This window comes from Ambystoma mexicanum, chromosome 2p (genome assembly GCF_040938575.1).
Source record: "Ambystoma mexicanum isolate Mex_15411 chromosome 2p, UKY_AmexF1_1, whole genome shotgun sequence".
NCBI lineage: Eukaryota > Metazoa > Chordata > Amphibia > Caudata > Ambystomatidae > Ambystoma > Ambystoma mexicanum.
This window is the reverse complement of record NC_090923.1, coordinates 654,853,731-654,866,644: the sequence shown is the minus strand read 5'-3', so window position 1 is coordinate 654,866,644 and position 12,914 is coordinate 654,853,731. Positions and strand designations below refer to the sequence as shown.

At 46.4% G+C, this 12,914-nt stretch overlaps 1 protein-coding gene across 2 annotated transcripts in view; it reads left to right on the top strand.

Moving 5' to 3' along the window:
- The window catches only part of LGALS4 (galectin 4), a 44,178-nt gene extending 35,981 nt beyond the window's left edge, over positions 1–8,197 (top strand). For both annotated transcript variants that reach the window (XM_069644205.1, XM_069644204.1), the window contains exons 7-10: positions 100–129; positions 1,221–1,309; positions 5,584–5,749; positions 7,094–8,197. In XM_069644205.1, coding sequence (XP_069500306.1) covers positions 100–129; positions 1,221–1,309; positions 5,584–5,749; positions 7,094–7,240 — 432 coding nt within the window. In that variant the 3' untranslated portion in view covers positions 7,241–8,197. The remainder of the gene's footprint in view (positions 1–99; positions 130–1,220; positions 1,310–5,583; positions 5,750–7,093) is intronic.
- The last annotated feature ends 4,717 nt before the right edge of the window (positions 8,198–12,914 follow it).

The window sequence follows — 12,914 nt, the reverse complement described above, 5'->3', positions numbered from 1 at the left end:
TGTTTTGCTCAGCTTGATGTGTGCAGTGGACGCGCCTGCGGAGCCTTCTGAAATAGATTGCAGGGTTCCGTGATCAGCTGTTTTTCTTTCTTCTTGCAGATGATGGGAGGACCTGCTACTTACAATCCGGTAAGATCGCCCGCGCGCGCGCGCGCGTGTTTGTGTCCGGCCCAATTTACAAACCCTTACTTTATGCACATGGTTCTCTGAGTAAAAGGAAGCCCATGATGCCTCAGAGAGAAGCGAGTGGGGCCACATGGTGTCGTGTTATCGACTTGTGCCACACCAGGAGCCCTTCACCACTTCTGTCACCAACGCCAACTGTGTTCTATCACTATCTGATTGTGTATGAATTACCTGGCCTGCGACTGTGCTTTATTTACTGTTGGTATCGATGCCATTCTGAATCAATGATGGTTGCTTTTATGGAATACTTACCAATTCTGAAAAGCGCCCAGATGAGTCTGGGGGCTTCCTGTAACCCCTACATCTTGAGGCATCCGGGGATCCTACTTGGACTCCAGCTTTTCCCTGTCTTCCCACCATCTTCCCATCAAATGTTACTGCCATTTATGCCTTGAAGCCCTTTTGATGTTGTGTTCCTTTGCTACAAACAACCACGCTTCCGCTAATTCTAGAACTTTCTCGAAGATACTAGAAATTGCCATCACTGGAAAATGCTTGTCACCACGAGATGTCTTCTTTTCCTTCTTTCTAGATGAGCATTCCTTTCGATCCACTGCTTACCATTACACGTGCACTCCTACTTATACTATAATTTCCCCTCTACCTCAAACCCATTGTGTCTACATAATTTAATTGATCCCAGCGCCCCTTTCATCTTCATGCTTTTCATTCCCCTTCACCCGTGCCTATTTTCGTTTCTCCTCCACAGACTATGGTCTGGTATTGCCCGGGTGGTTGACCAATGCGCTGAATGTGTCTCCTTCCTTCAGCATCCATACAGGCATTACTAGCAGATCCCTGAATGTGGCACCCCCATTCAGGATCCACCCAGGCATTACTAGCAGAACCCTGAATGTGTCTCCTCCCCTTTAGGATCCATTTATCCGTTACTAGAGGCGCCTTGAGTGGGTCCCTTCTCTCAACATCTCCTTAGATATTGCACGCACTGAGCCTTACAAGTGCCTCGCATCCTCCACAGCCACTCTTGGTATCGCTTTGAGTGCGTCTCTTGACTGTTTGTTACTCTCTTGCAGGCAGTCCCATACAGGAGCAACATTCTTGGAGGAATGACCGCCAAGCGGACTGTTGTGGTGCGAGGGTTTATTCCTCAGGGTGCTAACAGGTACCGTAAATACCAGTCTTCTGCACTCCCAAGACCTCAGACTTTGGTATCAGACCATCCGTCCATTCTCCAGGAAGAATTACCAGATGATATGCCAATATGTGCCCTTGCCAAAATATAAGACATACACAAATCCAAATAGGGCATTCTATATAGTATGTTATGACAAAGAACTGATCCTTCAGGAGGTCTTGTGGCTAAACATTTCATCTTTTAAATGCATATTCTCTTTAGAAAAATAATGGAATGAATGATGAAGCCTGTTATAGGGACATAGTGGGTAAAAGGTGGAGCAACCTGTCTGGCAAGCACACCATAGGCTACTGGGATCCCATGGAGTCTCACCCTGGATAAACGAGTGTGGCTCTAACATGAATGTCTAATGGGCCAAGCATGTGAGAAAGTAATGTAACTGGGCATACTTTAATGTGCTTCTACCCGTGGTGATAGGGCAAACCTCAGGCATCCCCTCCATAGATACCTTAATTCCACCCCGTGGGGATAAAAAAAAAGTCCCTTGATGCACTAATCAAACAGAGATCACAGAGCCTAAACAAACACCAGGACAAAACATACCTGTGTTCTCAGGTGAAGGGTTATATTAAAAGCATGGGGCCAGAGTAACAGTAAAAAGCAATAGTGAGATCGGATAACGCATGTCATGACATTTCTAAAAGGGGGTCCCTTTACCTTCCTCCCCTGAAATGGACAATTTCCCCACCTGCACTCCTGACTCACACGATGGATGTCACAAAAGGGTGGAAAGATGAAGCAGTCACTAGAATAAGTTTGGAAAAGGCATTCGCAGTCTGCTAACAAAAACACTCTGCCAAAGAAAAACGAGTAAAGGGGCCCCAGAGAAACCGGTGCCCGCCTTGCAGTGTTGCTGGGCATTGTCATCACGTGGTGCAGCAACAGTGTGAGGCTGAGCATTTGTTTCAGGAAACGTTCCTGCTTTGGACAGCCTTATGAAGGCAACAATGGACTGGGATGCACGTGTTCTGGGTATGAATAACTATGTAGTCCTGAGGTGCCTGCCTTGAATGAAACCTGCACGCTTCATGTCAGAAGTGTTGACCAAAGTCTGGTATTTGACATATCTTTCGTCTGCAAATTAGAAGTCTGAGATGGAGATCGCAAGTTTGGTAGCTGTCCAGCCTCATCTGCCACATCTGCAAGGGGTCAGGAGTGTCATTTGGCCTACTCTTTCCAGAGGCACTTGTCCTAGTTCCGGCTTTGGACCTCTTGGTTTGAGCATCACGGGTTGCAACGCTGGGCAGGGCTGCTTTCGGTTCTTGCCTATCAGGCCTGACTGTGACTCGTCCCTCCCAGCCACAGCACCTCAGTGGGAGGAAGGATCAGCAACTACTTATTAGGATGGCGGTCAATAGCCTCAGACTAGTGAGTGCTAGAGATCTTGGCTTCGAGCCATGCATGCAATGGAGTTCAAGAGCAGCCTCCCTGCATGACACTGGCTGGCAGTAGGGTGCCAACAAGAAACCCATCTCGTACAGTTTGAAGGAGGAGGAGCAGATATTAAAGAAAGGATATCATCGAGATGGTGCCCAGAAAAGACCCGGAGAGGAACTTTTCTCAGTGCGGACTGGGCCGGGGTGGAATCTTTAGTTGGAACTGTAACTCAGCCAATCAAGTGCTGGTGATCCGTGTGAGTTTCCCTCAATGAGTACTCAAACGCAACGCTCATTCGGGGACCTCGACCGCTGCAGAGAAGTGGAGCAGTGAGCGGATTGTTGCACCCCTCTCCCCACCAGCTGAGGCCACAATGTTCCTTTACCGGGCACTCAAGCATCCTGGCATGTTCGGGCAATGACAGCCTGACTGGAGTTCTGGGGCATTGGCTGTGCCACCCCCACCTGCGACCTATACACATCTGCACCGTGGCTTAGAGTAAAGCACCTGGGACGCTCTAGCAGCACAGATGAGACTGATTAATGGGGAGAAATAGATCTCATAGGGGCCCACCTCTGATGGGTCTCGCTGGCTCAGGTAATGCTGGATCGGAAGAGGGGGATAAACCCACGTTCACCTTCCTCCCAGCCTCGACCCGTCCTCCCGTCCTCCCCTTCCACCCAACAATCCCAACACTGTGTCCTGCAGCAGTAACCAATGCTATCCAAAGAAGGGGGGAGGAAGAGAACCATATGCAGGCTTTGGGGGTGATCCAAAGGGATATCTCGGTAGAGGAAATCGGTGCAAGCATGAGCACACTGCCTTTGGAATAGTGGAACAATGCACACTTTTTACACATTGTCCTCCCAATACAGTGGAGCTTGGAAGTCGGAGGTAACTCCATGTCACGTGTTTACATTTTAACAGAGGAAGCCCTCGAGCATCACAACTCCACAGCTTTCACCTGGCAGTGCCCTGCACAGCTCATGGATGCTGTTATATTTCGGTAACTGTTGTGAACGAGGACACACACCTTGTATTTTCCAGTTGTGCGCTGGAGAAATTCCTCTTTGGTGTTAAAGAATTCTCGTTCTTCCCCAGTGCATCGGTTTCTAAATCTGTCAAGAAACAAATACATTTCCCTGAGAGGTGAGGGGGTCGCGGGGGTGGGGCGGGGGGAACGAGTACCACCCAAAAATGATTGCTCTAAGGCAGTAATACTCTTCTGACGTTTACACCAGTTGTTCAACACAAAACAGTGTAATGAAAAATACATTCAATTTTATTCACAAATCTAAAATGACTGCAAAAGTACCAATTTAAAGCATTTTTGTCATAAAGTAGAACATTCACCTGTGCAGAATGTTAGATCAGAGTTATCTTGCAACGCCTTCTGGAGATTTTATTTACTCATTCATTCATAAATACTTGCACCCTCCATATACTTCTTTCATTCTAACACATAACAAACACCTACGGACACAAATGAGTAAATGAAGAAATAAATGGAAAGGAACAAATTCAACGAATCATCAATTATTTAGATAATTTCATCATGGCTTTATTTCAGCAACCTTAACAGATATTGCAAATAATAATCATATACTTACGGCCAACCGGTTTCGTCAGGTGTTCTATTGCCTTATTTCTAGATTTCAGCTTCATCAGGGCAAATCATAAAACGAAGTGCTAAATTAGTGACATATTTCTGAGTACATGCCCAGTTTTCCAAACCAGGGGGCATACGGCACCGCGTCAGCGAAGTGTGGGTGGAGTGAATATATGCACGAGCAGCTTTCAGTTTCCGCCACTTGTAATTATTTCTAGGGGATTCAGTCAATTTCCCACTGGACTCCTGTATGCCTTTGCAAATCATGAGACCCTAAGGAACAATCAGACCCAATGCAAGTATGCTGCAGAATCCCACTATGCATCGTGGGGTCCACCCAAAAAACGAATTTTGCCATTTTTAAACCAAGTGAATGCATAGACATCGATAAGTGAGGCCTTCCACCTCTCCTATTCTGGGGGCCACATGCTGGCAGATGCTTGTTTCGACATGGAAAGATATGTATTACAATCCAAAAATAAGTCAACCAGGCCAATGTGGATTGTTTGCAATCACACGTAATTCATGCAGGTAGCCCAGTCCTTCAACGGCATCCTTACTGGAGGCGAAGGGCAAAAGGGTAGGAGAAATCATAAAAAGGGAAGTAAAGATTATTGAGTAGCCGGATAAGTACATTTCACTCCCACATAAGTAGGCCAATATCTTGAATGAGAAATCAAACGTGTTAAAAGGCTCCAGGTAGCAAGGCTGTCTTGGCGTGGTCTTCCCATCCTGAAAATGGTCGATACATCACAAAAAGGAGAAACAAAGCTTTGTCTTATATGCTAGTCTTGTATCTCCTCTTAACACCAACAGGGTAACCACAATGCAAATATGGTCCCAAAGTATTACCTCACCCTACTGTGCCCATTTCCGTGCCCATACCTGCAGTTTCTATGATCATGTTAAGAACGGCCGGTCTCATTAAACCACAATTCTGGTTGTATAGGCATGTCTCGTTTTAATACTGAAAATCAACACTGGACTCATTTATTCGGAAGGCGGCTGATCATATGCAAAACCATTCTCGACCCAGCCTCCAAAAGAGCCACCCTCGTGTTACCACTCTACAAAATTCCCAAAATAAAAAATACAAGTAAATGAGTGTCTTCCGCACCAGAGCACAATGTTGGTCAATGTAGGGCTTGCACTTCATCTCATCATATCTAGGAAAGGCAGTTCTGAAGTCCATGTGTAGCATTAACTCTTCAGCAACCCTTTCTCTGTGTATCTCACAAATGTATGCATTTTGCAGGTTCCATGTCAACTTCATGGTGGGGGGCTCCAGGGAAATCGCCCTACACATCAACCCCCGAATAAATGAGAATTGCGTGGTGAGGAACAGTTTCCTGAATGGAGGCTGGGGCAACGAGGAGCGAGAGTGTTCATATAACCCTTTCTCGGCTGGCCAGTACTTTGACGTGAGTATGAAATGTCTTAACTCTTAAGAAAAGAGAACAGAAAACTCTGGCAGGACCTGCGCATAGCACCTGGGAAAGAGTATGCGTTGTGTGTGGGGGGGGGAAGTCAAAGGGCAGTCGAGCTGGTAAAAGGAAGTGGGATTTCAGGACATCTCCCCTTGTAGAGAACACTGCTGACTCAACTCTGAAAATCCTTAGTCAGAAGATGGCAGAGCAGAATGAAGATCTCACACTGACATCTGCTGGCCAGCACTGGGAGTACAAAAGCGGTACCAATACTGTGGAATGGGATGCAAAGTACTAGCGCCCTCTGCTGCTGAAGTCCAGCACAGCAGCTGGGTTTGTCAGAGATCAGAGAGGTATCTTCTTCTCTTGGCTGTAAATGGATAGCCCAGGAATGAATGAAGGATAACTGGTGGGCATTAGGGTTAAAGGCATAGAAGTAGATGAAGGAAACCGATGAGTGGAAGAAAGGAAGGAAGCCTTGAAGGGAAGGTCCGCTATGGTAGTAACATCAATGATATCTGGCGCCTCCTAAGTAATGTAGAAATAGGTGTTGCTATTAGCCACCTTGATGCTCTTCTTCCCTGCAGCCTTCAGTCAGTGGGGAGGACCCTCTCGGACGCTCAGGTTGGAGAGGGAAATGATGGAGGACAATGCACACCCTGTCGCTTGGTCCCTGTTAGACAGGAGATAGACCGTAATGATGTACCGAATCACTTATATATCGAAATATATACCTTGCAAACCTGAATATAAAATTTTTAAAATCTTTTTTAAAAAATGTAAAAACTTTTTGGGCGCCCCCTCAAACCCATGTTTCTGACCCCTGAAAAACCCATCCCGACCATTTCCCAAATCAAATGAACCCCTTTACCCCACCATAAATATATTCGATATAAGGGTGTTCAAGGTATATGTTTAGATGTATACGTCATTCGGTATATCATTTTCGATATAAAGACTTTACACCGAGAATGCCATACCTCTTCTTTTGAAATAAGAATCACAGAGCTTGAAAGGGAATATTGAATATACTTCTGCAAGATCTTAGGATGGGAGAAGTATTTTATCCTCTTATGTTCAAAGGATAAAAGGGTGTGGAAGTGATCATTTCCTTCGGGCTCCAGCGATGGATGCTTAGGAAGAGGGGCGCATGAGGTTCTTCCTTCAGGGGATGAGCAGTGCAGAACTGGTTCAAGATTTATGGGGTCAGAAGCTCATGGTACTTGTGCTCATCATAAAGGCTGCTACTAACCAGAGCTAATGCTGTAGCCTTGCGAGGTCCAGTGAAAGGAGTTTTGCTTTGAAGATACATTTTCCTGATATCTTTCCTTTCCTCAGATCTCTGTGCGTTGTGGAAACTATCGCTTCAAAGTCTACGTGAACGGGCAGCACCTCTTCAATTTCGACCATCGCTACAGGGAGTTCCAGCGAATCGACACCATAGAGATCGAGGGGGATGTCGTCCTCTCTTATGTCCAGTTCTGAGCTATTTCACTCTTACCTCAGCACACAGTCATACTTTTCTCTACAGCGTGCAGGAATCAGAGTGCACGAGGCGTCTGCGTGGACTTGTCTTGATCTTACATTTCATGTCTGAAGAAGCTCTAAAATGTGGAGTTCTGCTTCTTGTGATTCAACATCCCATGAAGGTTGGACCTCAAGAAAGACATTTGCTAACCTCTCTCGATCGACAGGACTCCAATTTTCAGAATGTCTGTGGCTGCTACAGGATAAATAGACCTTTCCCTTGTCTAGTCTTTCTTTCATTTCTCCCTTTTCTGGAACATGTGAGCCTGTTGAAGCCACTCTCTCCTGGGCCTTGGGGTCTTCAATTGGAAAGTGGAATTTTACACTTTGGAGATAAGTTTGGGGGTTAACAGTAGCTTTGACAAGATATTTTAGGCTATTTGCAAACGATTGGTTGTAAAATACTGTTGGAGGTCAGCAAAATGTATGTGGAGCACTGATTGTAATGGGAGGCAACATTTCCAGCTCTAGCCAATCACTCCTCCATCATCTGCCCGTCCTTCACTGCTCCAAGAGTTCTGTCATTCACACCTCAGCTTTGCTACTCACCTCTTCATTAATGTAGCTTTAAATATTGTTCAAATCCCCTACACGATTGATAGATTGGTCGAACACAGTCAAGAAGATTGGAACCTTTAAGGGGGCAGTATGGAATCCAGGGTGCAATGGTTCTGTGATTTCAATTTTGTGTTTGTGACAGCCACTGTCTCTCTGTTCTCTTTTTTCCTGCACTCTCTCACTTCACCCCATAAACTCCCTTCTTCTCCAATCCATGGTAGACCTAAGCAGCACCCCGTAGCTGATGATGTCATCTTGTCAGGCCGTGCAATGCCTTTCACTGTTCTAATGTTACTGAAATGCTAACAGAGACGCTGGGTGGCAGTCCAATGAAAATAAATGTTCTATTTAAAGTGACATTCGGCATTTGTTTGTTTGTTTATTTATTTATAATGCGCTCCTCACCTGAAGGTATCTGGGTGCGACAAGATTATGCAGTTTCTTTATATACAGTACATGGAAATTACAGGTAAGCATGGTATTTACAGTACATGAAGATTACAAGTAGAGCATAGTATAATACAAAATGTGAAAAGTGAAGTTGCAGGGCGATGAAATTGCATTCAGATGTCATTTGAGACCAGGCAGGTTTTTATGTTTTTCCAAAGCTTGGGAAAGTTTGGTCTTTTCGTGGGTGCAAAGGAAGTGAATTCCAGTATAAGGCGGCTTGGGCCGGGAAGCTATTCCCCCTGCTCTTTTCAGGTTAAATCTGGGCATCGTTATACACCAGGTATTAGAGAGCATTGATTTTTTTCTCTTTTTTGATTTCTAGGGGAGCTATGGATTCGATAGCTCGGTTGAGCACATTGGCATAGGTGTTGACCAGAGAGATGGAGTCGTTGCTAAATGGAGGTTTAAGTTCAAGGATATTGAGTAGTAGTGCAAGGTTGATTTTGGTTCGTTTTTTTGTGCTTCTGACTTTGGCGGGTTAGCCGTACAAGGGTAATTTGTGATTAGGAGAGGTGGGAATGGTAAATTGGATGAGGTGATGGCCTGTCCATGGGAGGGCTGAGATTTTGGTGATGAACGATGCGCAGTTGTGATCTGCGATCCAATCTAAGGTTCATCCTTTGCAATGAGTAGGTGCAGTGATTTTATGTGCGAACTCCATATGGGTAAGTTCTTTGGCTAGGGAGGTGGCAGCTTTATCCTTGGGGTCAAGCAAGCCTATGTTAAGGTCACAGAGTAGGATAGTTTTAGTAGAACTTTTTAGATTATTCCCTAAGATTTGGAGGAGGTGTTTTTGGTAGTCTGGTGGTGAGCCAGGTGGCCTGTAAGTGATTAGGAAATGTATGGTGCAATTGGGGGAAATGGAGAGTTTGGCAATGAGGAGGTCAGCATTGTTTTCCCATTGTTGGCTGCCTAGTCTGATGGAGAGGGTGTCTTTGAAGATGAGGGCTACACCTCCACCTTTGGATGTTTTGCGATCCTGTCTCAGAATAGCATAACCTTGAGGGAGGGCAAGGGAAAGGAATGGGCCTGATGTTTCATGCAGCCAAGTTTCAGAGATTGCTGTTAGGTCAAGTTTGAGAGCAATGAGGAGGTCGTTGATCTCCAGTGCATGTGCTGGGAGGGACCGGTGTTGAAAAGCAGACAGTTCAGTTCTGTGTGGGGTAGGATAGGAGATGGAGGTCTCAGAATTAAGGTCAGCTACCCAATCAAGAGTGCTACCTTTCTTGTCGGTAGGTTGATTGACTCTTTGCATAAGGCCTAGTTCGGTTAAGACGTTGGATAATGCCTTAGCTTGTATGCCATTGGGGTCATGAAAACCCAGACTGAAATCACCTAGCAGCAACATTTGCAATGAGGGCTTGGTATTGTCTGGGAGTAATGTCATGACGTCTTCTTCGAAGGACCCAATAGGGCCAGAGGGTCTGTAGATTAAGTGAATGGTTAAGTACCAGTCTTGGACATGGGAAGTTTAACTGTAAGTAGTTCGCAGGACTTAATGTTGGGCAAGGGGATTACTCTGAGCCCTAGGCTAGACTTAGTGATAATGGCAATGCCACCACTTTTTGTTATTATTGTAGGTGTGGAAACCTGGGTTTGTGCAGAAATAACGAACCTGACTTGCAATCATGAAACAATGTACTCTCCTTTTTAAGCAATCCTCACTCCATCCTCCCATAGGTACTTCCATCCTTCGCTTATCCTATCATTCACCAGTTGTACCCAATCCCTTCTAAACATCATAGTGCAGCCCCCCATCTCCGGACCCTGTTTGCCTATAGACTGTACTCGTCCTGTGCCATCTTTCTAACCTCTCTCCACTCTTCACCTGCCCCATTTGTTGTATCTCTTCATTCCCTGCTCTCCTTATCATCCTATCCCCATGACCTGCCACCATAGCTCGTAGTCCATTCTGCCCATCTCCTGTCCCTCTATTCCTGTCCCATCCTGCCAAACCCTACCACATCCCACCCAGCCCTGCTCGTATCCGTCCCACCTCTGTTTGCATCCCTCATGGCTCTCGCAGCGGTCGTGTGGCACTACCAACAGGAGACGTGCAAAGTCTCCTTTGAGGTCATGGATGGAGGAAACTGAATTTGGTTGTTGTTATGAGTGCAAATAAAAGAAAGTAAAGCCAATAAACAGGAGACTAGCTACACATTTCATAGAAATATCAATAAACTACACCATTACGCACCAGTAACCAGTTCATGGGCCTCATTACACGGTAGGTGGTAAGGGTTTACCGGTACCGGTAAGGGCACCGGTACCGGAAAACCCTTACCACCTTACTACGAGGTCCCTTTGCGGGACCCGACCTTAACGGTTGGTGTAGACCAGCCGTTAAATGTGGGACCCGCAAAGGGACCTTGGTGCTAATTATGGTACCGCAATTTGCAGTACCGTAATTAACCCCTTCTCCATTCCCATTGAGCCCTATGGGGCAAAAATGGGAATGGGGAAGGGCCATGGAGAAAGGGGGAATTACCGCCCCGCCAACCTTGGAATGTGGTGGTAATTCCCCTTTCCTCCATGGTGGTACCGGTATGGTACCGGCGGCAACCATGGTGCTAATAGCACCATGGTTTACCGCATTCCGTGTAATGAGGCCCCATGTGTGTAAAAGATGTCAAAAGCTAGCATGGGCGCAGTAAAAACTATTTGCAGCTGGAATTTTCATAAAGACAAAATGAGGACCAGGCTCTAAAATAGAAATTCGTTTGACAGCCATGCGCGTGTGCCTCTATTAGGTTACAAGCCTGTCTCTGATGCCCCCACTGTCTATACGCAGGGCCGTGCACCCTTGCCAAGCATGCAACGCACCTTTCTCTAGAGAGGACAGGTCCTCCTTTGCCACATAAGTGCCAATCATCCTCCTTCACTGGCTGCATCCCAATTGTTGCCCACACCGTCAATGCCATAAAAGGCATGTACCTCCTCTGCATCCAAATGTAAACAATGCCAACACAAAGCCATCCCGATGTTCCCCTGTTAAATTGCCCATGGGGGTGGTCTTTGGCTCCCAGGGAGAAGAGGACCATCCTTCGTGACTCCCAGGAGGTCGTTGCTTCCCGCCCAGACCTACAAGCTCTGACAGTCCAGCACTGCTGTCTCACCCCAATTAAATCCTTTGTTTCACTAGAGTGCTACCTATCTTACTGAGAAGCGGGAATGAGTTGGCAATACGCGTTTTATGGAGCAGGGTTCAAAACTGAAGGGGGCTGGGAGCTATTTAGCTCCTGCATGTAGCCTAGAACCCTGGCCTTGTTAGCAAATCCACGTGGCGCCGAATGATGCCCCTTCTGTGGGTGAACCTTCAATTTCCCTTGCACTTCTTACACACCATACATTCTAATGCTCCCATGGCCACATAGCTGCCTGCAAATGTAGGCATAAGTGCACAGTGGCTCCTCCTTAACTAAACCGCGCACTCTAATTCTTTAGCATAATGTGTTCACCCTACCTCTGTTGTGGGGAGCTGTGAGGTATGAGGGGCGCTGTTTCAAACAGGGAAATACGTGAGCGTAAAGCATGCTCCAATGTTACTTTGTTCTCCGTGCTGCACCCCAACCGTCACCGGACCAGAACACTAAATCGTGCACACACTTATTAGCTAAAAACAAACCAATATCATTCCGCTTGGAGGGTTCAATTCCCCAGCTGTAGGGGATGTCTATAGTCACGCGCTGAAAGGAAAACGCTGTGGCTACATCAAGTGTCAACAAGGAAGTAAACAATGAATTGCGTCAAAGCACGCACGTTGGCGTTAGAACTTCTGCATAAGGATTGCAGAACTTTTTTATTTATTTTTAATAAAAGAAGACAAACCACTAAATGGACAAGTGCAAAACACGAGGCCGGGAAAACAGTTACCTGCAATAAACCAATGCTATAAATACCTGCGTTCAAATTCAGGAAGAAACACAGCGCTCAGAAACCCCCGTTGCCAGAAACCATAAAGCACTTCCTCTTCATGAAGACCTGAGGGGGCACTTTGATTTAGAGCTGACCTCTTCTCAGGTGAGTGCCTGCCTAGAAAACGGGTCACCTTACCCTTCTTCTCTGCTCCCATCTGCCTTCTATCTCCAACATAGCCCTGCCCCCCCACCCCAGCGCCATCATCCAGCTATCCTTACCATACCAAAGCCCCCCCATCCCGATCCAGCCACCGCACAGCTTGGGCTCGGCCGGCTTTGGGCCCCTGGAGCCAGGCCAACCCCCAGGCTCGGCCCTGGCTCTTCCCCACCCCAGTGATCCCTGGCTCTCCCAGCCCTACGTTAAGTAACGCACGGGCCAGACTGATCACAGAGGAACCGATCGAAAATAAAGTAATGTTCATGTAGTTTCTAAGAACAATGAGCTCGTTGGAGGCGTCATCCATACACCCCTCTTTTCAGCAAGCCCAGGGGTCACAGTATACGTCACATCGTCCACGTTTGTTCCCTGTTCTTGATATAGAACACAAAGTGCTGCATCTGTAAAACTGTATCTTCCCCCGTTCACCCTGCTGCCTTCTCTTTCCAGTATGTTTGCTGTCTGTTTCCTTGTTTTGTCTCCCCATTTCTCTACTCATATCTCCATACTAGTTACTCATTACAGATGTGCATTATATTAATCCAGGTTT